Source organism: Chiloscyllium plagiosum, unplaced genomic scaffold (assembly GCF_037043375.1).
Source record: "Chiloscyllium plagiosum isolate Xiang-an unplaced genomic scaffold, Cpla_swu_hap1 HiC_scaffold_24, whole genome shotgun sequence".
Classification (NCBI taxonomy): domain Eukaryota; kingdom Metazoa; phylum Chordata; class Chondrichthyes; order Orectolobiformes; family Hemiscylliidae; genus Chiloscyllium; species Chiloscyllium plagiosum.
In genome coordinates this window covers 17780294-17800671 of record NW_028270162.1, presented here as the reverse complement: position 1 = coordinate 17800671, position 20378 = coordinate 17780294, and the positions used below count along the sequence as shown (strand labels likewise).

The 20378-nt window shown below is 40.4% G+C and overlaps 1 protein-coding gene across 3 annotated transcripts in view; it reads right to left on the bottom strand.

The window, feature by feature from the left end:
- The window catches only part of LOC122562573 (coronin-1C), a 177839-nt gene that overhangs the window by 89921 nt on the left and 67540 nt on the right, over positions 1-20378 (bottom strand). For all 3 annotated transcript variants that reach the window (XM_087999951.1, XM_043715528.2, XM_043715529.2), the window contains one exon: positions 14911-15113. In XM_087999951.1, the coding sequence (XP_087856077.1) occupies positions 14911-15113 (203 nt within the window). The remainder of the gene's footprint in view (positions 1-14910; positions 15114-20378) is intronic.

Below are 20378 nucleotides of genomic sequence, written 5' to 3'. Positions count from 1 at the left end.
TCATTTTTACTCATGGTTCCTTTAAATGGGCTCTAGCTTCAGGAAGTAAGCAGATCCAGTTGAGTCAAAGTATCAAGTCCTAGACACAACATTTTTATTTTAAAAAAAAGCACACGACCTTTGCGAACTCAGAACAATTTTTGCATCTTCTCCCAAATACTCATCCTATTCAGACCTGCCACACCGCCAGTGGCAGGTGGGACTTGAACATAGTCCTTCTGACCCAGAGACAGGGACAATACCTTTGCACCACTACAGCTTCTGAGTATTCATAACTTAAATCAACTGCCAATAGCTCTCTAGTACCAGAATAAGTCATGTAACAAACTGCCAAAATTTGATCTGTTTATTGAGAATCAACATTATTTCTTCATTCTCACTCCCACAATACTGACAATGGGAAACAATAGTACTTATACTTTCAAAGTCAATTGTGAGAAATTCTTGAGTACCATTGGAATTGCTTGACCAAAGAGCCTTGGTCCAGTTTCATTAGCATCATGTCCACACACAACACTTTTACATATCTTCGGTGCCTTCAGGGAATGCATGGCTAATGAAAAGGTTAAACAGAATGTGTATTCTTCATAAATCATTGTTTGATGAAGATGTATTCATTTACATTCAGTGCTGTGGACGAGAGAAAAAATGAGTGACATTGCCCTTCCAACTGTATATCTGCACCATAATATATTAATCTTCAAAGCAGGGAGAAGGAAAGGCACAAGAATTCCTAGAATGCTTAATTTCCTGATGTGTCTACAATACAAGAAAATGCAGTCATTTCAAATGTGGGCAAGCAAGCATCCTTCTAAGGATCTCTCTTAAAACAGCACAAAATTGTGCATTTGAATTGTTACAGCATCAGCAGCTTCTCCACCATTACAGAAAGTGAATTACAAACGCAATGTGGTTAAAGGCAGGGTCCAGTAGTTACTGGTTTTCAAGCAAAATAGGCAGGTTCATTAACAGCCTTGATAACATCTAGAAAATGTAAAAAGAGGTTTAAAAGTGACTGAAGGAACGATCAACAAATGATAACCATGGCTAAAAGAATTAGCACACTTACAGTGAACTAATTCCAAAACTAACTACAGGAGGACAAAACTGGTCACATCAACAGGAAGGAAACACAAAAAGCCTGGTTCATAGAAAGGTTGCAACCAGTTATGTTGTTATACTTTGCACATAAGCTGTACCCGAGAAAAAAATGCTTCAACTGATGAAAAACCAAAGAACTGCAGATGCTGAAAATAAAATTTTTGGAAAATGTCAGGTCTGGAGCAGCATCTGTGGAGAGAAAACACACTGAATGGGTTTTTCCAGCAATTTCTGTTTTTGCTCCCATTGATTCTTTGACACTTTGAATTGAGGCCAGTATCTGCAAGAGATCAGCAACCGTTGTTTCACCTTAGGATATCAAACATCTCGAAGACTTGTTACACATTATATACATTTCAGATCCCTGATACATTTCACTGAAATCAATGATAAAATTGCACTGAAATCTGGCCCTGATATTCACATGGAGCAGTCTTGAAACAGTGGTGGAATTATGAGTGGGAAATCCAGTCCAAAAACAATGGAGTTTTAATCTCACTGCATGTTTTTTTTTGTCTTTAAAAGATCCATATCTGAAAATCATCTGACTGACAGGTGTGTGCTCATCACAAGGATGAGGCCAGACAACAACACAGTCCAGGATCTAGGATGGATTTGTAATTGTGGGATTACTGTTTCAGATTAACATTTCCACTTTTCAACTGAACAAATCCATCTACTTGGCTACCACTGTCTGTGCTAGTAGAAATAATTCTAGGTAAGGTTTAATGCGAAATAACCTATGCCAAGAACTGAACCAAGAGAACTAATCACTGGCATTTGAAGACGAACCTTACTTTCGATTAAAGTTCACGAGAATGGCTATTAAATCTATCTAGGCTTCAGTCTGTCAAAGGAAGTTTGATTATGACTGAAGGGTTGAGAGAACTTGCAATTGGCTCCCGAGCTTGAGAATTTTCACTATTTACACTGTTTGATCAGGATTAAGAAGTATAAAATAAATAAAAATAAAAAGCTTATACTAATCAGAAATTACTACTTAAATCCTTCCAGTTCTTTAATAGAAATGAACATTTTGAAAAAATATCTATATTCAATTTCTTCTGAGCTTTCCAAAGTCATCATATCCTATCACCACCATGATGTTAAGGTGCCATAATTGGCTGGAATAGACAAAGTCAGAAGTCACATGACATCAGGTTATAGACTAACAGATTTATGTTGAGATTTGAAATAAACCTGTTGGACTATAACCTGGTGCTACGTGACTTCTGAGATTATCACCTCCAAATTGTCATGGGTTAGTATTTACCCAGGACCTTTATCCCACCGAAGAGTACACAAAACGTAACTAGATTTTCAATTATTTTGGACAGTGGAAAACATTACCTCTCAATTGCTAGCAGCACAATTGATCCGTTTCTATTAATGGAGACGAAGAGACAAACCATGACTTAGCACGGTATTATGGCACAAGACAAGTATAATTGAGACACCATTCCTCTAGCTCCTTTCATCTAGTTAAATAGACCAACTAATTATGGAATCACCTACACAAAGCAAACATTGATGTTCCAACCCATTCACAAAAGCAAATCTTCTATGTTGGTCTTCATTACCTCCCTAACAAGAATTCTTCACAATCATCCAGAATTCAGAAAATTTTGCAAAGCAACTCGTCAAATCAGAACTTCTAATTTGTAACAGGTTTGAGGAAACATGAAAGCAGAAAGTTGGTTCTTTTCAGACTTATATAGTGTCTCCCCCTCCTTCCAAAGTAAAGATGGCACAGGGAGTGGACCTGCTTGCAGCCCAATCTGACTGCATAGGGTTGTATAGCTTTAACATCACAAACAAAGCAAACTGCTGCCAGGTCTGTACCAATTATGCCATGATCAAATATTAGACACACAACAATGGCACAACTTTGCTTACAATGCAATTTACTGTCGATCAAAATACCTCAAAACAGGAATTTTCAAGCATTAATCTCTGTTGCAGAGCCCCATGAAAATACAATTGAGAGGGATTCTGCAATAGCAATCTTTCTCAAGGTTTGCAGCTCAGGTTGAGCTTTAGGGTGTAGGTTTGCTCGCTGAGCTGTAGGTTTGATATCCAGACGTTTCATTACCTGGCTAGGTAACATCATCATCAATGGCGACCTCCAAGTGAAGCGAAGCTGTTGTCTCCTGCTTTCTATTTATATCTTTCTTCTGGATGGGGTTCCTGTGGTTTGTGGTGATGTCATTTCGTGTTCATTTTCTGAGGGGTTGATAGATGGCATCGAGATCTATGTGCTTGCTTATGGCATTGTTTATGGTGGGGACCAACACCACACTATTCTACGGACTACCAAAAATCCATAAATCAGACCTATAGTCTCACTACCCAGAACACCAACTTACAGACTGGCCAAAGAACTACACGCAAGACTGAAGTACCTAGTAGAAGAGTCACAGCACTCCATCCACTCCACCCAGGAATTCCTAAAAGTCATCAAAAACACCAAAATAGAGGAAGACGAAGCAATGATCTCATTCGACGTAACAGCACTGTTCACGTCCATCAACATCGACCTAGCAAAGGAAACACTCACCTCACTTTTAGAACAGACCATCACACACACACACACCAACCACCATCAATCACATGACCAACGAAAACATCATGAAGCTAGTGGACCTGTGCCTCACCACCTACTTCACTTTCAACAACATAGTCTACAAACAAACCAACGGCACACCCATGGGATCTCCGCTATCAGGATTCATAGCAGAAGCGGTAATGCAAAGACTAGAACAAACAGCCCTACCAACCATCAAACCAAAAATCTGGGTTTGCTACGTAGATGACACCTTTGTCAGCACAAAATGAAACACGATAGAAGAGACATTTAACATCATCAACAACACCCTCACAGGGATAAAGTTCACCAAGGAGGAAGAAACTGACAACAAACTCGCATTTCTGGACGTCACAGTAGAAAGAAAGGACAAGGGAGAATTACAAACCTGCGTGTACAGAAAACCGACAAACACTGACCAAATACTCAACTACACCAGCAACCATCCCAACACACACAAACAAAGCTGTATCAGATCACTATTCCAACGAGCCACCACACTCTGCAGCACAGATGAACTTCGGAAAACAGAGAACCACCTATACGACGTATTCAAGAAGAACGGATACTCAAAAAACACAGTGCGTAGATTCCTCAAGAACAAACCACGACAAGCAGACAAAACACAGCTAGAAACCCTAACCACCTTACTATATATCAAAGAAGTTTCAGAAATGACAGCCAGACTACTGAGACCCCTCAGAATCCTAGTAGCACACAAATCCACCAACACTCTCAAACAAAAACTAACAAACTTAAAAGACCCAGTACAACCCATGGACAAAACCAACGTCATCTATAAAATTCCATGCAAGGACTGCCACAAACACTACGTAGGGCAAACAGGAAGAAAGTTAGCCGCCAGGATACATGAACACCAGCTAGTCACAAAAAGACACGACCCCCTCTCCCTCGTAGCCCTACACATAGTTGAAAAAAACCCACCATTTCGACTGGGACAACACATCTATCCTGGGACAGGCTAAGCAAAGACATGCCAGAGAATTCCTAGAGGCCTGGCACTCCAACCACAACGCCATAAACAAACACATAGATCTCGATGCCATCTATTAACCCCTCAGAAAACGAACAGGAAATGACATCACCACAAACCCCAGGAACCCCATCCAGGAGAAAGATATAAATAGAAAGCAGGAGACAACAGCTGCGCTTCACTTGAAGGTCGCCACTGATGTTACCAAGCCAGGTAATGAAACGTCTGGATATCAAACCTACAGCTCAGCAAGCAAACCTACACCCTAAAGCAATCTTTCTTGTATGCCACAAACATTAATATTCAGAACTCTATGCTGTAAGCTTGAATCTGTTAATTGTTCTGCAAGGTTAGCATCAAACTATTCAACATTTGAAAAGCATAGTTCTTCATTTGAGTTGGTACTCTAACTTTTTTTGAACGAGGGAGATTTTTGGGACATATGGTACATTGCAGATGCTGAATGATCTAATAGTTCACCAACAGACTTGGGTGATATTATTCAGAAGGAGAGAGCAAAAGAAGAAAAATTGAATGGTGGGGAGGAGGAGGCCATGGCCCACTGGTATTATTGCTGGGCTATTAACCCAGAGAAGACAGGCAGGAGGCTGGAGAAACACAGCAAGCCAGGCAGCATCAGGAGGTCCAGAAGTCGATGTTTCGGGTGCAACCCTTCCTCAGGACACTTCCTGCACCTCCTGATTCTGCCTGGCTTGCTGTGTTCCTCCAGCCTCCTGACTGTCTACTTTAGATTCCAGCATCTGCAGTTTTTGTTTTGTTTCTATTAACCCAGAAACGGTTTTGGGGAGCCAGGTTCAAATCCTGCCACAGCAGTTGGTGGAATCTGAATTCAATAAATATCGAATTAAGAGTTGAATGATGACCATGAATCAAGTGCTGATTGTCAGAAAAACACAACTCGTTCACTAATATCCTTCAGGGAAGGAAACTGATGTCCTTACCTGGTCTGGCCTACATGTGACACTAGGAGAAAGTGAGGACTGCAGATGATGGAGATCAGAGTCGAGTGTGTGGTGCTGGAAAAGTGCAGCAAGTCAGGCAGCATCCGAGGAGCAGGAGAATCAACATTTCAGGCATAAGCCCTTCATCCTTCTCCTGCTCCTTGGATGCTTTGCCTGACCGGATGTGCTTTTTCAGCACCACACTCACGACCCTTCATGTGACTCCAGAACTACCACAAAGTGGTTGACTCTTAACTATTCTCTGGGTGATCAGGGATGGGCAATAAATGCTGTCTGGCTAGCAATGCCCTTATCGCTTGAATGAATAAAGCAAAAAATTGAATATTGCCAATTATTTCCAAAAGGAATGATACATAAAAATAGGGAGGTCTTGCTAAAAATATACAAAGCACTAGCCAGATCATAGCAGAAATACAGTTTTAATCCCTTTTCCTAAGGGAATATGTACTGGCACTGAAAACAGATCAGAGCCTACTCGGTTGATTTTGATATGGAAGCAGCTTCTTATGAGAGATTATGTAGGTTGGGCTTCTACTCATTGACATTTACAAGAATGAGCGATCTTATCAAAACATACACGATTCTTATGGGGCGCAGTAGATAGAGGTTGCATCTTTTATATGAAAGTCTTAGACTAAAAAGAGTATATTCTCAGTAAGAGGCTGTCCATTTACAACAGATGAAGAATTTTCTCTCTTCAAGGATAGCAAATCTGTCAAATTCTTAACAGCAGAATGCTGCTAAGCTTTTGTCATTAAATATATTTAAGACTAAGATGGATGTTTAATCAATTAGGGGATCAAGGATTATGGAGAAAAAAGGCAGGAAAGTGAAGTTGAAGATGATCAAAGCAGCCATGACTTTACTGAATGGCAGAGGGAAAGCCGGCAGACTGAATGGTCTTTTTCTGCTCCTACGCCCAATGGGGTATGAGAGAGCATGATTTAAGGAGAATGCCACCCCTGTTGGCAAATATTACGTGGGTGGTAGGAGCAGACGTACCAGATAAACAGTCACCGATTCCCTCCAAAATCAACACCGATCGTAAAAAAAGTTCATGAGTAGGCTGGAAGCTCCGGAAAACAAAAGTACTCCAACAAATGAACTTCTGTCAATACTAAACTTTAAATATAAGACTTTAACTGAATAATTTCACAGAAATAAACTCTCCAGAAGGGAAGGATCTTTTGAGCATTTTTAAAGGGATTTATACTCATTTATACAGGAACAGACCATTTAACCTATCAGGGTTACACACTACACAAGTCTCCTCCCTGCTTACTTCATCAAATCATGTTTCCTACATGAAAACAGTCACTACACTTCTAAAATATTTAATGGGCTGTAAAGTGCCCTGGGATACCCCAACAAAATGTATATGAACAGAAGTCTTTTTCTTTTCAGGAGAAAGCCGTTCCTGATGAAGGACTTTTGCCCAAAACGTTGATTTTCCTACTTCTTGGATGCTGTCTGAACTGCTGCGTTTTTCCAGCACCACTCGAATCTAGACTCTGATTGCAGCAGGAGACATTGTAAGTCAGCATAAATACCTTGGGCCAGAAAGGGCTTGGAAATCTAATCAAAAGACAACTGAGTTCTGGTGGCAACTGTGTGTGGGATTTCAGTCAATAACTAACCATCTTTTAACAAACACCAAAGGGCAATATGTGTCAATCAATTTTCACTGCCTTACTACAGGAAAGAGAATGCGCAGCTTATATATATGGAATCTTTCCTTTCCACTTCAGTCACTCCTGATGTAGGGTTTATGCCTGAAAGGTTGACTCTCCTGCTCCAGGATGCTGCCTGGTCTGCTGCTCTTTTTCAGTGACACACTGAGTCATATCAGAAGTAAAGCAACTAGCATGTGGGGCAAGGAAGACGACATGTGGTATTTTAAGTTCACCAAAAAAAAATTACTTGTTTACACTCAAAGGCTGCACATTGAATTACAGCCTTCAGTCTCTCAGATACTCATATGCAAGATGACAAAGTCTTAGTTACATCCTAAATCGTTAGAGAGAAATTAGCAAAAGGGTAGAAAACAGGTACACATTACCTAGCAGGGTTGGGAAGTGATGGGTGATACTGAACAGGCTGCTTCTGATGTTCGGACCTTTACTGATTCCAAGACTTGGATGAACAGAATATAAATCAGCAAATGTTTAGCTCATATCAACTATTCACATTCTAGCACAGCCATGTGGCCTATGATATTGAGCTCTGCTCTCCTAGACACAGTGGAGCCAAAACAAACACTGGTGGGAGTGCAGAAAACAACAAGACTTATCCAAAATCGAAACATTTGGAATTGAGGAAAGATGGAAGAAACTTGAAATGTCAAGACTATTAACAGTACAGGAAAAGCAAGTGCGAAAAATGCAGAGGTTAACTCCAGGAGTGAGGGAAGGGGATGGATTCAGGCATGTAAAAGGTCAGATGACTGATAGAAGGCTTTCAGAGTGAATACATGGAATGGACTTCCAGCTGACAGCAGAAGCAAAATCCCAACTGAGGGAACTGGACCTTTGGATTGATAACTGCTGAAAATGTGTTGCTGGAAAAGCACAGCAGGTCAGGCAGCATCCAGGGAACAGGAGAATCGACGTTTCGGGCATTAGCCCTTCCTGAAGAAGGGCTTATGCCCGAAACGTCGATTCTCCTGTTCCCTGGATGCTGCCTGACCTGCTGTGCTTTCCCAGCAACACATTTTCAGCTCTGATCTCCAGCATCTGCAGACCTCACTTTCTCCTTTGGATTGCTAACTATAGTTGGTCAAATAGGTTCCATTTCAGGAATAAAGCTCTGCTCAGTAATACTGCATCACAAAATCACAATACAGTATATTGAGTTCTATTAGTGAGCCACAACAGAGATTCAAGTGTCAACTGTGGCAGCATTCTAACCTTTCAGTCAGAACAATGTGGTTTCATGCTAAATGTTAGAAACATGAATATGGAACCTCAACAACACTTCCATGAAATGTAGAGGGCTGAGTAGATGTAAAAGATTCCACGTTACTAAGCGAAAAGTAGAATTACTCACCCTGTATCCTAGCCAACTAATTATTTAACTGCTCTTTGTGATACCTGCCATGATTCCTACATTATAATGACAACACTTCATTAGCTGCAATGAATTTGGGATATCCAGACTTCAATAAATATATAAATGCAAGTTCTTCATTACAATAAATTAATGGATTTTCTAATATTGTAATTAGTTGAAAAAGTCCACAAGCTCCACTGTATGTGCAGGTAAATTAAGTTGAATCCTTTGTGATGTTAAAACCATTACTGATTCCAAGACTTGGATGAACAGACAGAATACAAGTCAGCAAATGTTTAGCTCATATCAACTATTTGGTTTAATCCTTTAAACCAAAATATATTCCTGAAGTGTGTTGTGGACATCAGTAGTGAAAATTATTTGTCTGGCAGCTTAGGCAACAGCTCTATTATTAGCTATATACTAAAGAAAAGGATTATGGCTCCCATCTCTCATATTCAAGTACTAAAAGGGTGTTATAATAGTACAGTACTCAACTCAGGATCAGATAAAATTCATTCATTTCTGCTGGAATCAATTCTGCTCTTCTCAAGCACTCCTTTCATAAAAATAAAAACTGTGGGGATTTACTGTATAAAACAAAATGGGAAACTGTGTGAAGTACACATTTCTCTACCTTCACCTACATGTTCACATAATTTTCACGCTGCCTCCAAGCATCAGTTTTCCAAAAGCCTCGAATTGGTGGATTAACTTGGAACATTATTGGATAGGAGCTGCTTTGCTGCAGGATTCAAAGGACACATTAACCACCAAATTACATGAGACTTCAGAACCACAGCAATGTGTTTGACTCTCAACTACCTTCAAGGCTACTTGGGAAGGGCAATAAATGCTGGACTAGCTGGCGACACCCACATTCCATGAATTAAAAGGATTCTGCACCCAAAAGAAAATTAATCCAACCGTTTCTGAAATTACACAAACATATAATCTCACACATCATTACTGAATGACAGCCACCAGTTGATGAAAACAAAAGTACACTGCACATGAAACTGAAAGAATGTTTCCAATTGATTAACTGGTTGACATTTCAGACAAGTCATTACTTGACCCAACAAGCGCTGCTTTTAAAATAGTTTTAACTTCATGTTAGGTCTTTTGCCAGGAGAATTGCTGTGCACGTGATCAAAAGCTTAGGGGGTGTGTGCGTCTGGGAGGTACACAACAAGCGAGCGACAGACAGACAGACAGAGACCGAGCACACGAGCGAGTAACAGAGACATGACTCCCAAGTTAGGCTGAAGGAACAGCCACCAATGGCTGAATGATTTATGTTTTCCATTAAGCAACATCTTGTTAGACCCATTTTGCAAGCAATTGTGATGGATCAAAAGATGTATCACATGATCTTGTCCAGAATCCCACCACCTCTGTCAATACAAGACAGGAGTTAAGTCTCAATACATGCAAAAATCCATCTTTGTTAGCTGCAGGATATGTACAGCATGCATATATACAAATGACTCAAGATTAGTTTTGCCCACATTTCCTCTTTAAATCAAAGAAAATTCCAAATTCTAGCATCGCATCGGCACATCACATCAAACTGCCAAAGTCAAAATCCGAAGATTGCCGTTAACATCATACACCAACGTGGGCTGCATGTGTCTTTCCTGTGGTCCTACTTGCTATGTCTGTCTTATGATTAATGAACTGACTAACCCAGGGGTTCACTAACTCCACAGCAACTGGGACTGCATGCACTTCCTCTTCCTCCAAGAAGCACTGGTTAAGCAGCAGAGGCTCTCACTTGACAGCCTCAAGACTGAAGTCAAGGCTTGATGCATACAGTTATGGTCCTGCTATGGTTCAGGGTAATGAGCTCAGACGCTCCAGCACTGTCTCCATCATTGACTGCAAAATTATTCTGGGGAGAAAGCATCACGATTTACTCTCAACTTTGTGCACACTCTCCACTCTTGCCCATACCCCCACACAAAAATCTTCCCCTCCTACCCACCCTGCTCTCATCACTTCTCTTCACCTTGTTCTCATAGAGCCTAATCAAAATTTTTCTAACACATTTGCCCCACATTTTTTCTGACAAATAGCACAATCATTGACTTTATTTTACTTCTCCAACCCACAAACTCAATTGATTCCAGGAAAGCACTTGAGCATGACTAGTTGTATCGCATTTCTTTCAAATCAAAAAGCCATCAGAATTTTTATATTCAATTGAACAGAGACCAGGCTCCAAAAGTATTTGAAAGATTGCATCTCCAGTAAAATGGTGGTCCATTCAAGTTTTAATCTCCTGCTCATATACTGGATTAAGGCTTGAAAACACAGCCTACTGACCCAGACCAAATTATCTACCACTCAAGCAAGCTGATGAAACAACTCGATGACAAAAAAATGCATGCCATTTGTGTGCAGTTTTCTGAACTAGCACCCCCACCATCATCCAGGGCCAGAACCAGAAACAGGATGCACTGCACAGCATAGCAACAGGCTTGAGACTATTTGTTCCTGGAAGACATCCAATGATCTTTTAAGTCCTCAGTATTCCTAACTACTTCCACAGTTCCTGATTCCACAATAAATTAAGCTCCAGACTCAAAAGCATCATTTATCAACTGGTTCCTTTTCTAAATGAATAGAGGTGACTGACTGTACACACAGAAAACTTAACTAAGTGCAGATTATTTAGACAAACATACAAACTAGAAGATTAGAACATTCACTCCCCCTTGCTCCATCCTGATCTGATAGTAACCTCAATCACATTCCTGCCTACCCTTAATATCCACCCAGTTTCTGATTCGACTAGCATTTACCCACCTGTGTGTTCAAAATATTCAATGACCCCCACCTTTGATAATCTCTGGGAGGGATTTAAAATAAAAAGAGCGTCAGACTCATGAATCTCAGGAAAGAAAATCCATCTTAATTGATATCCCCTTCAATTTTATAACTGTTGCCTAGTTTTACTCTATTTCACAAGGGAAAACCTCCTTTCAGTATCCACACTGTTAAGTTCTTTCAGAATTTTTGTATGCATAAGATCATCTCTCAGTCTTCTAAACGTCAACAGATACAGGCCAAGCCTGCCCAACTTTTCCTCAAAAGATCAACCCTTCATTTCCGTTAGCAGCCAATTATTGCAGCCCTGGAAAATCTCAGTCAACTCAGTAGAAATAAGTCACTGCTCATTCATAAAACGAGATTAAAGACTAGGCCAGATTACACTACAATGGTTTGCGTCCTCATTTATTGCTCAACCTGGTACGTTAATTTCCTTTGTGCGATTACCTGCAGAAACCTCAGAAGAATGATCTTTAGCTATTTATCCGTTCACCAGAAATACCATCATTGATATCAAAGCAACCAGAAATCAACCCCTTGTAATGTTTCCACAAGTTTTAACATAGGTGAAAAATTGTTTTTAGCTTCATTAGGTGCGAACCAGGATCAGGCAATGTTTGAAAGAGGGACAGCAAGTGTGAGAATGAGAGCAAGAGCAAGGAGCAGACAATATTTGGAGAAAAGTACCATGCCACCGTCTCTACAGTCTTCATCAAATGCACATTAATTGGTTTTCTTTGAGAAATTCTGGTCGGAGCTGAAAGTTTAAACAATCTTTAATAAATTAAAATTTTCAGCGGGGAAGGGGATTCAGTGTGGGGTAATGAAATCTACAGCAACAATGAACCTATTGCACTCTAATGTAAAAGGGGAAATGAAAATATAATATCGAACTTTCCTGTGTAGTTTTTGCACCTTTAATAACAAATTCAATTCAATGTAATCAAGTTAGATGCTTCACAAAGAAGTGGAACAATGCAAAGGAGTTATGACAAATTTAACACATCAAGATTTATACAGGGGGTGGTGCATGTATGGAACAAGTTGCCAGAGGAGGAGGCTAGTACAACTACAACATTTAAAAGACATTTGGATGGGTATATGAATAGGAAGGGTTTAGAAAGATATGGGCCGTATGGGACAAAGTCAGATTGGGATGCCTGGCTGGGGTGTGGAAGTTGGACCGAAGGATCTGTTTTCATGTTGTATGACTGTTGCCTCACAGCGCCGGAGACCCGGGTTCAATTCCCGCCTCAGGCGACTGACTTTGTGGAGTTTGCAAGTTCTCCCCCTGTCTGCGTGGGTTTCCTCCGGGTGCTCCGGTTTCCTCCCACAGTCCAAAGATGTGCAGGTCAGGTGAATTGGCCATGCTAAATTGCCCGTAGTGTTAGGTAAGGGGTAAATGTAGGGGTATGGGTGGGTTGCGCTTCGGCGGGTCGGTGTGGATTTGTAATGTAATGTAATCTAATCTATATGTGGTCAATTGCAGAAAGAATTAGTATCGGAAGAAACCAAGTGGGGAAAAAGGTTGGTTTAGTTTCCCTCACCTGACTAAAGATAGATTACACAAGAGAATGAAATAGAGCAAATTTATTAACTTCACTCACTTCCAAGTTTAAATTAAATTTTTAAAAGCTTGACCTTGCTCCCATGTCTCACCTCCAGTATAGCACGACTGACAATTACAATCATTCATTTGGAAACCACTAACCACAGACATCTTGCAGCATCTTTACATCAAGTTACCACAGCACAACCAGATCTAGGATAAAAAATATTGCTCGGGACAGCATCTTCAAAGCCAGCCTTCAAATCTTTGAATGTGGGGTATAGGGATATGGATTGAACACCGGTTTTCTTTTGCAGTTTGTGGGATAAAACAGTTTCTTCCTATTTGGATTTGCCACGTCATTTAATGTCTGACACACAGCAGAATTATTTTAATTTTATACAAAGGAATCTCACTAGTAGCACTGACAAAAAAAAAGTATCTCAAATGGGTGATTGAATCATAATACCAGACTCCACAAATCTATCAGTACAATAACAACGATCTGATCAAGTTAGATAACGTTGCTACCGTCAAAAAAGATTACTGCAAGGCCAGGTCCATTTCCATTACCTACTTCAGGCAACCCTCCCATTACTTGAAGTACTGCTTTTCTAGATAATACACTTTTTTGTTATTTGTCATCATTGCCAATTTTTTTCTTGTCCTCAGGCAATACCATTCTACTGCATTTATACATAAGCCAAACTGAAAAATTCAGAAGGAGATTTCAATCCTAACTCAACCTCTCAATACTGGAAAAAGAAATTAATGAAAAATACAAACTGATTTGCATCAGTACAGTAAGAACCAATCAATCAATCATCGACCCAATACACTTGCTTATTTTTTTGCCTTGGAGAATGTCAATTATGCACTGCAACAGAGAAACTCCAGTTTTAACATTTGCCTTCGAAACTGAAGTTTGCTTAAAACTTCAAAAATAGCTAAAACACTCGAATCCATGAACAAATAAAGACTGGGTGGGAAACCTCACCTTCCCTGCCTTAATAGTCTTCAGGACAGAAACATTACAACACCAGAGTGCAGATACACATTTTGCTAAACAAGTTGCCGAAAATAAGGAAAATGATCCATTCTCTGTTTTGAAATGAGTAAAGTGAAGATATTGTGGTGGAGAAAGAGAGCAAGGGGATGGAGGTAAGAGGGGAGACTATATGAAGGGAGGGAAAGGAGAGAGGGAGAGGGAAGAAGAAAGCAGGGCAGAGGGGGATCTTCCTGAAATATTACAACAGAAGTGCTTACTTCAGTTGTTATAAAGCCTGAGCAGTCAGTTGATGGTAACGTGGCCTGCACTTAGCCCCAGGGAATCGACAGACATGTGCACACAAGGTTCTGTTATTATCTTTTGAATCCTGTTTCATCAAGCAAAGTGGAATCTTCTTTTTAAAAACAAGCCTACTTTCTTAAAATCTAGACAATCATGACCAGTATATACTGGAAAACTATTACTCTATTGTCTCTTTCTACAAATGGCTTTTATTTCAAGTTAATAGCAAACTTGAAGCGTTTATAGGAAAGTAACTTTTTGTACATTCCATCATGGCAAGGTGGCCAGTTGGCATTAATGCCCTCCTGAAAAAAGATCAAGTCGCATCAAATTCTCAAATCTGTAAGCCCAAATATTGCTGGGCTACCATGTGCTTTCATATTTTTGTTTGAAATTTCCTAATTTGTGAACCGTTGAGGGAGAAAATTAGGTTCAACAATACTGTTTGAGTTATAATAAGCTAAGCAAGAGGATGACCAAACTCAGGAGGATCAAGCTTTTGAACGTAGAAGATATCACACTTACCTTCTGCAAAGGAAGTACCATAAATGCTCCACCACCACTTGCCTCCACAATTAGTGCCACAAATTTGGGATTTACAGCACAGAATGAACTATCCCAGGTGGCCCTGGAAACTCTGATGTCATCATAGCACTGGTCATTTTTCACAGCCTGTCCGAAGACGTGCCGAAATTTGCTCTGTCGTACCACCTTCCGCTGTTGCATCTCTGAAAGAATTTTAAGGCGACAGGTTAACACCACACAAATCAACAGAAATGCCCAGTTCGGAACATATAGCAACATTTCTAACAGACTTTAACAGCATCAAGGTAGTTATAGAAAACTTTGATACAGACACACTATGGCTCCTTCCTCTTTGTGTCCTGGACTAGCATTGCAATAATTATAATGGGCATGTGAAATGTTTGAACTCTGCTCATTTGAACCTCCAAATAATACAGTGTAGATTCTGTATTTCCAAAGTCATGTTGGGTTATATCTTACCCTTCAGTTTCACAGGTCGAGGTTCTGGATGTAGGTTTGCTCGCTGAGCTGGAAGGTTCGCTTTCATTAGGTGACAATGAGCCTCCGGATGAAGCACTGGCCGTAAGACCAGCTTTCCAGTTGTGTGTTTAGGGTTCCTTGGGTTGGTGATGCCATTTCCTGTTCTTTTTCTTTGGGGGGGGGGTTAGGGTTAGTAAATAAAAAAAACAGAATTTGCATCGCAATAGGAAGTGACCACCAAAGGAAATGACATCACCAGAGGGAAACCTAAATAGAAAGTGGGCCGTATGACCAGTGCTTCATCCAGAGGCTCCCTGATAATGTCACCTAGTATGGTGATGAAACATCTGAAAACAAACCTTCCAGCTCAGCGAGCTAACCTACAGCCACTTATGAATATCTTTGGCTTTGGGATCACGTACAAATTTGGATACCATTCCTTGCAAGGCGTTTTTTCAAATCAATGATGTACACTGAACAGAAGTAGTCTGAAAAGTTGAATCCTCATCTAACAAGTAATAACGAAATGCCCAACTCCAGTTAATATTCTCCAGTGATCTCCCACAAAGCATCTTAAAGACGTTCCTGAAGCTCAGACACATTGTCCATTTTATTTTATCTTCTACCATGTCTATCACTTTCTCATAACTTTGAGACTCAAAACACAACCTTTCTTTCTTGAAAGTAATGCTGTTCACAGCTAACAATGTTCTTAATGTCAACATATGGTGGTTTCAATAAAAAAAGTTAAACTTTTCCCTATCACAAATTTAGCTGCTTGTCCTATAATTACCTGGATAAGCCACCTCCCTCCTTAAATATGGGTGTCAGATTGGTTATTTTTGAAACCTCTGGCACACATCCATATCCAATAGAAACCTTACATGTAATTTTCAGGAACTCTTCAATTTCCTTAGTCATGTCTCAATGTATCCAGTCAGGCCTTTGAGATTTGACTTCCATATTCATCATATAATATGACTTGATTCATGGTCAAACATCCAGTTTACTCCTCCTACCCAATACTTTCCCTTCAGTAAGCTCTGTACTTCAACTATTTTTTATCATGTTTGAGTAGTTTTATCTAAGAAAGAGAGGAGTGTTGTCTTGTTTGTTTAACCAGAGTTTGCTTTTTAAAAGGGCATCTTGATCAAAAGGCTTTGCTGTGCCTCCCTTCTTTTGCTTGGAAACAGTCCAATGGAGATCCTTATATCAGTGAAAGATTTGATGAGTAAGATGTACAGGAGATGCACTCACTTGTTGGACAGATCAAAACTAGGATAACAGGTATAAGACACTCATAAATCCAATTAGGAATTCCTGACAATCCAGAATGGCTTGAAATGGGAACTTGCTGCTACATGAATTGATGAGACAGATGGTATAAATACATTTAAAGGGGAAGCTCAACAAGTACACCGGGGAAAGGAAACAAAAAGGACATGTAACAAAAGGTTACATGAAAAACACTGTCTCATGACATGAGAAACTGCAGGCAACTGCACAAGCGTACTCATCTAGAAACAAAAATGTCGGCAATTCCAGACCTGCTTAAATTTTTAAAATCATTTAAAAAAGGACAGAAGATGCTTAAGTCCACATAGATACCAAAGATTTAGGCAAAAACAGTAAAGAGTTGCTGCTGAGGGAATATGAGCAACTAGGGGTTAAATTAAAAAGCAGAACCAAAAAAAAAAGGCCGTAAGCTCTGGATTACTAGCTGAGCCACAATCAAATTCCCAAGGTCAACAAGACGAAAGAGTGGCTCAAAAAAAAAAAAAATTGGTGTCAGATCATGGGACAGTGCCACCATGACAGCGGAAGGAAGGAGTTCTTCCAACAGGACGAACTCCAGTTGAATCATAGTGAGACCAGAGCCCTTGTGAATCGCATAACTAGGGCAATGGTTTGGGCTGAATAGTAGGGGGTGGGTTCAATTGCATGGAAAATGATGAAAAAAGTTAGGGTGGGTGTATGAGAGGCTCAGCAGATGTTAAAGTTTCCAGAACAAGTAATAGATTAGATTCCCTACAGTATGGAAACAGGCCACCGACCCTCTGAAGAGTAATCCACCCAGACCCATTTCCCAATGACTAATGCACCGAACACTATGGGCAATTTAGCATGGCCAATCCACCTAATCTAAAAGTTTTTGGAGTGTGGGAGGAAACTGGAGCACCTGGAGGAAACCCATGCAGACATGGAGATAATGTGCAAACTCTTTACAGTTACCAGAGGCCCTGGTGCTGTGAGGCAGCAGTGCTAACCACCGTGCCGCCCGGGCAGAGAATATGGAAATGGTCAGGAATTTAACTTCAGGCACGGTAGAGAAGGGAATGACTATGAGAAGGGGGCCAGTCAACACAGCAGTACTTAGATGCATGCAGTATATAAAACAAGGTAAATGAGTTTGTAGCGCAGATTGAAGTTTGTAAGTAGGCTGATGTGGATATCACAGATGTGGCTGCAAGGGGATTAGAGTTGGGAACGAGTTATCCAAGGATATACACCCTATCGAATGGAAGGCACATTGGCAGAAGGGGTGAGGTTGCTTTGTTATTAAGAAATGAAATTGATAGCAAGTGACTGAGACAGTAGACGTAGCAAATGTGGGTAGAGTTGAGGAACTGCAAAGAACAAAAAGATCCAGATGTACAGGCCTCCCAGCAGTAGTCAGGGTGTCGGGAAGAAAACACAAGGCGATAGAAATGGTGCGCAAGAGTTGTATTATTACGATAATCATTAAGGACTTCATTATACAGGTAAACTGGGAAAAAACAGATTGATAGCAAATTTGTGGAATGTCTAGGAGATTTGTTTTCAAGCAGCTTGTGGTAGAGTCCACGAGATAACAGGCATTTCTGGACTGTGTTCTGTAATGAGGTAGACTAATTAGGGAGCTGAAGATGAAGGAACCCTGACAGGGCAGTGGTCATAATGTGATAGAATTCATCCTACAGTTTGAGAGGGCAAAGGTGGAATGATATCTAACGGTATGACAATTGAGTAAAGGTAACTATAAAGACATGCTGGAGGAGCTGACCAGAGTTGATTGGAAGGGAAGCCCAGTAGGGAAGACAGTAGAGCAGCAATAGCATGGGTTTTGGGGGGATAATTTGGGAGGCATTCGAGAAATTCATTCAGAGGAAGAAACATACTAAGGGGACAATGAGACAACCATGGCTGACAAAGGAAATCAGGGAGAATATAAAAGCAAAAATAAAAACATACAATGTGGTGAAGACCAGAGCATTGGGAAGTCTTTAAAAACCAGCACAGGGTGACAAAAAAGTAAGTCGGGCAAAAACAGTGACAGTACCCTAGCTCGTAAAATAAAACAAAGATTCTAAGAAGTATTTTTAGATAGCTGAAAGATAAGAAACAAACAAGCTTGGACATTAGACTGCTTGAAAATGAGTCTGGAGAAGTAGTAATGGGCACAAAGAAATGGTAGAAAAAAAAACTGAAAAGGTGCCCTGCATCAACCTTCACAGTGGAAGAGATCAGCAGCATACCAGAACTTTAAGTCGGGGCAAAAGTGAGTATAGCAGCCATCACTAAGGTGATGGTGCTCTTCAAGTTGAATGACCTGTAGGTCAATAAGTCACCCGGGCCATATGAACTACACCCCAGAGTTCTAAAGGACGAGACTATATAGCTGAGGAGACTATAGAGGCATTGGTGGTGATCTTTCAGGAATCAGGAATCTGGAGTCAGGATGGGTCCCAGAGGAGGGGAAAATGACTAATGCAACAAACCTGTTTAGTAAGGGAGGGAGGAAGAAAACTGGAAACTATAGGCCAGTTAGCCTGACCTCTGTCATTGTTGAGATCTTACAGCCCATTATTAAGGATGAGATTGCATGCTCACGAGGGGGGGCCCCTGGCTTCCTGAGTTGCACAGTCTAGAACCAGGGGTCAGTCTCAGGATAACCTTTAGGGATTGAGCTAATGTATTTCTTCAGTGAGGATTGTGGATCATCTTCAAAATAGTGCCTTACCTGTAGGATTGTGGGGGTTTTTGGCCGAAATGCAAAAGCAGAACTCAATCTGGTTTAGCAATTTAATCCCAAGTAGGATCAAGAGCGGCCTAGGCCCTGCACGCTACACTTTAAATTTGCTGGTAAAAAGCTCCATGTCGCACAGTATGTGGTGAAGTGATGACACAGCAGCTGAGTTCAAAATGCCATTTTATATTGTTACAAGAAAAGCTCCTTATATTATTGGATTAATATCAAAATAGGTGTTATTCTAGCTGTCTCCAAATAATATTCTGGAATCCAGGTGTTTAAGATACATCCGTGGTAAATGCACAGCACAGGAGAAGGAAATGGTACTATTCAAGGTATTTTCAAAACTCATAACAGCCCCAAAGCATTTTAAAGCCTACAGCTTGATTGACAAGCCTGCCACCAACTGAGTTGCTGGGTGACAGTAAGAGACAGAAGTAGGTTTGGTAATTTTTGAGCATCAAGGTAGCAGCTCCTATGAGAGTATTGTTGTGAATATTTCAAATACACACATGGTTTTCCCTGTCCGTGTGGAGGTTACCAGCCTGAGTCACCACTTCCTGATTGCTACTCAGTGACGTAACTGGAATGCAATTGTGATTCTTCCTACAAAATGGTGCAGCATAAAAATTGGAACATTAATTACTTGCAAGACCCCAACTAACCATAAGGTAGTGCTTCAAAACAGAATGATGGCAAAAACCAGAGAAACTAAAATGTTAAAGACATGCGCAATTATAGCTTCACAAAGCTTAGCTGTACATTTCTCAGTTTCCTCTGGCACAAACAAATACCTGTTAATCCACTTTACATCATCAGGTCAAACTTGGTTGGTTCCAGAGGAACTCAATTCTTCATGTATCTCATTTCAATGTTCCATTAAAAGTATTATTCCATCTCTCAGAACTTTCTGGAGTAGCTCATTGCCTACCTGCACCCTGACCCCAGGCTACGCCATGCTTCACACACTCAATCTGAT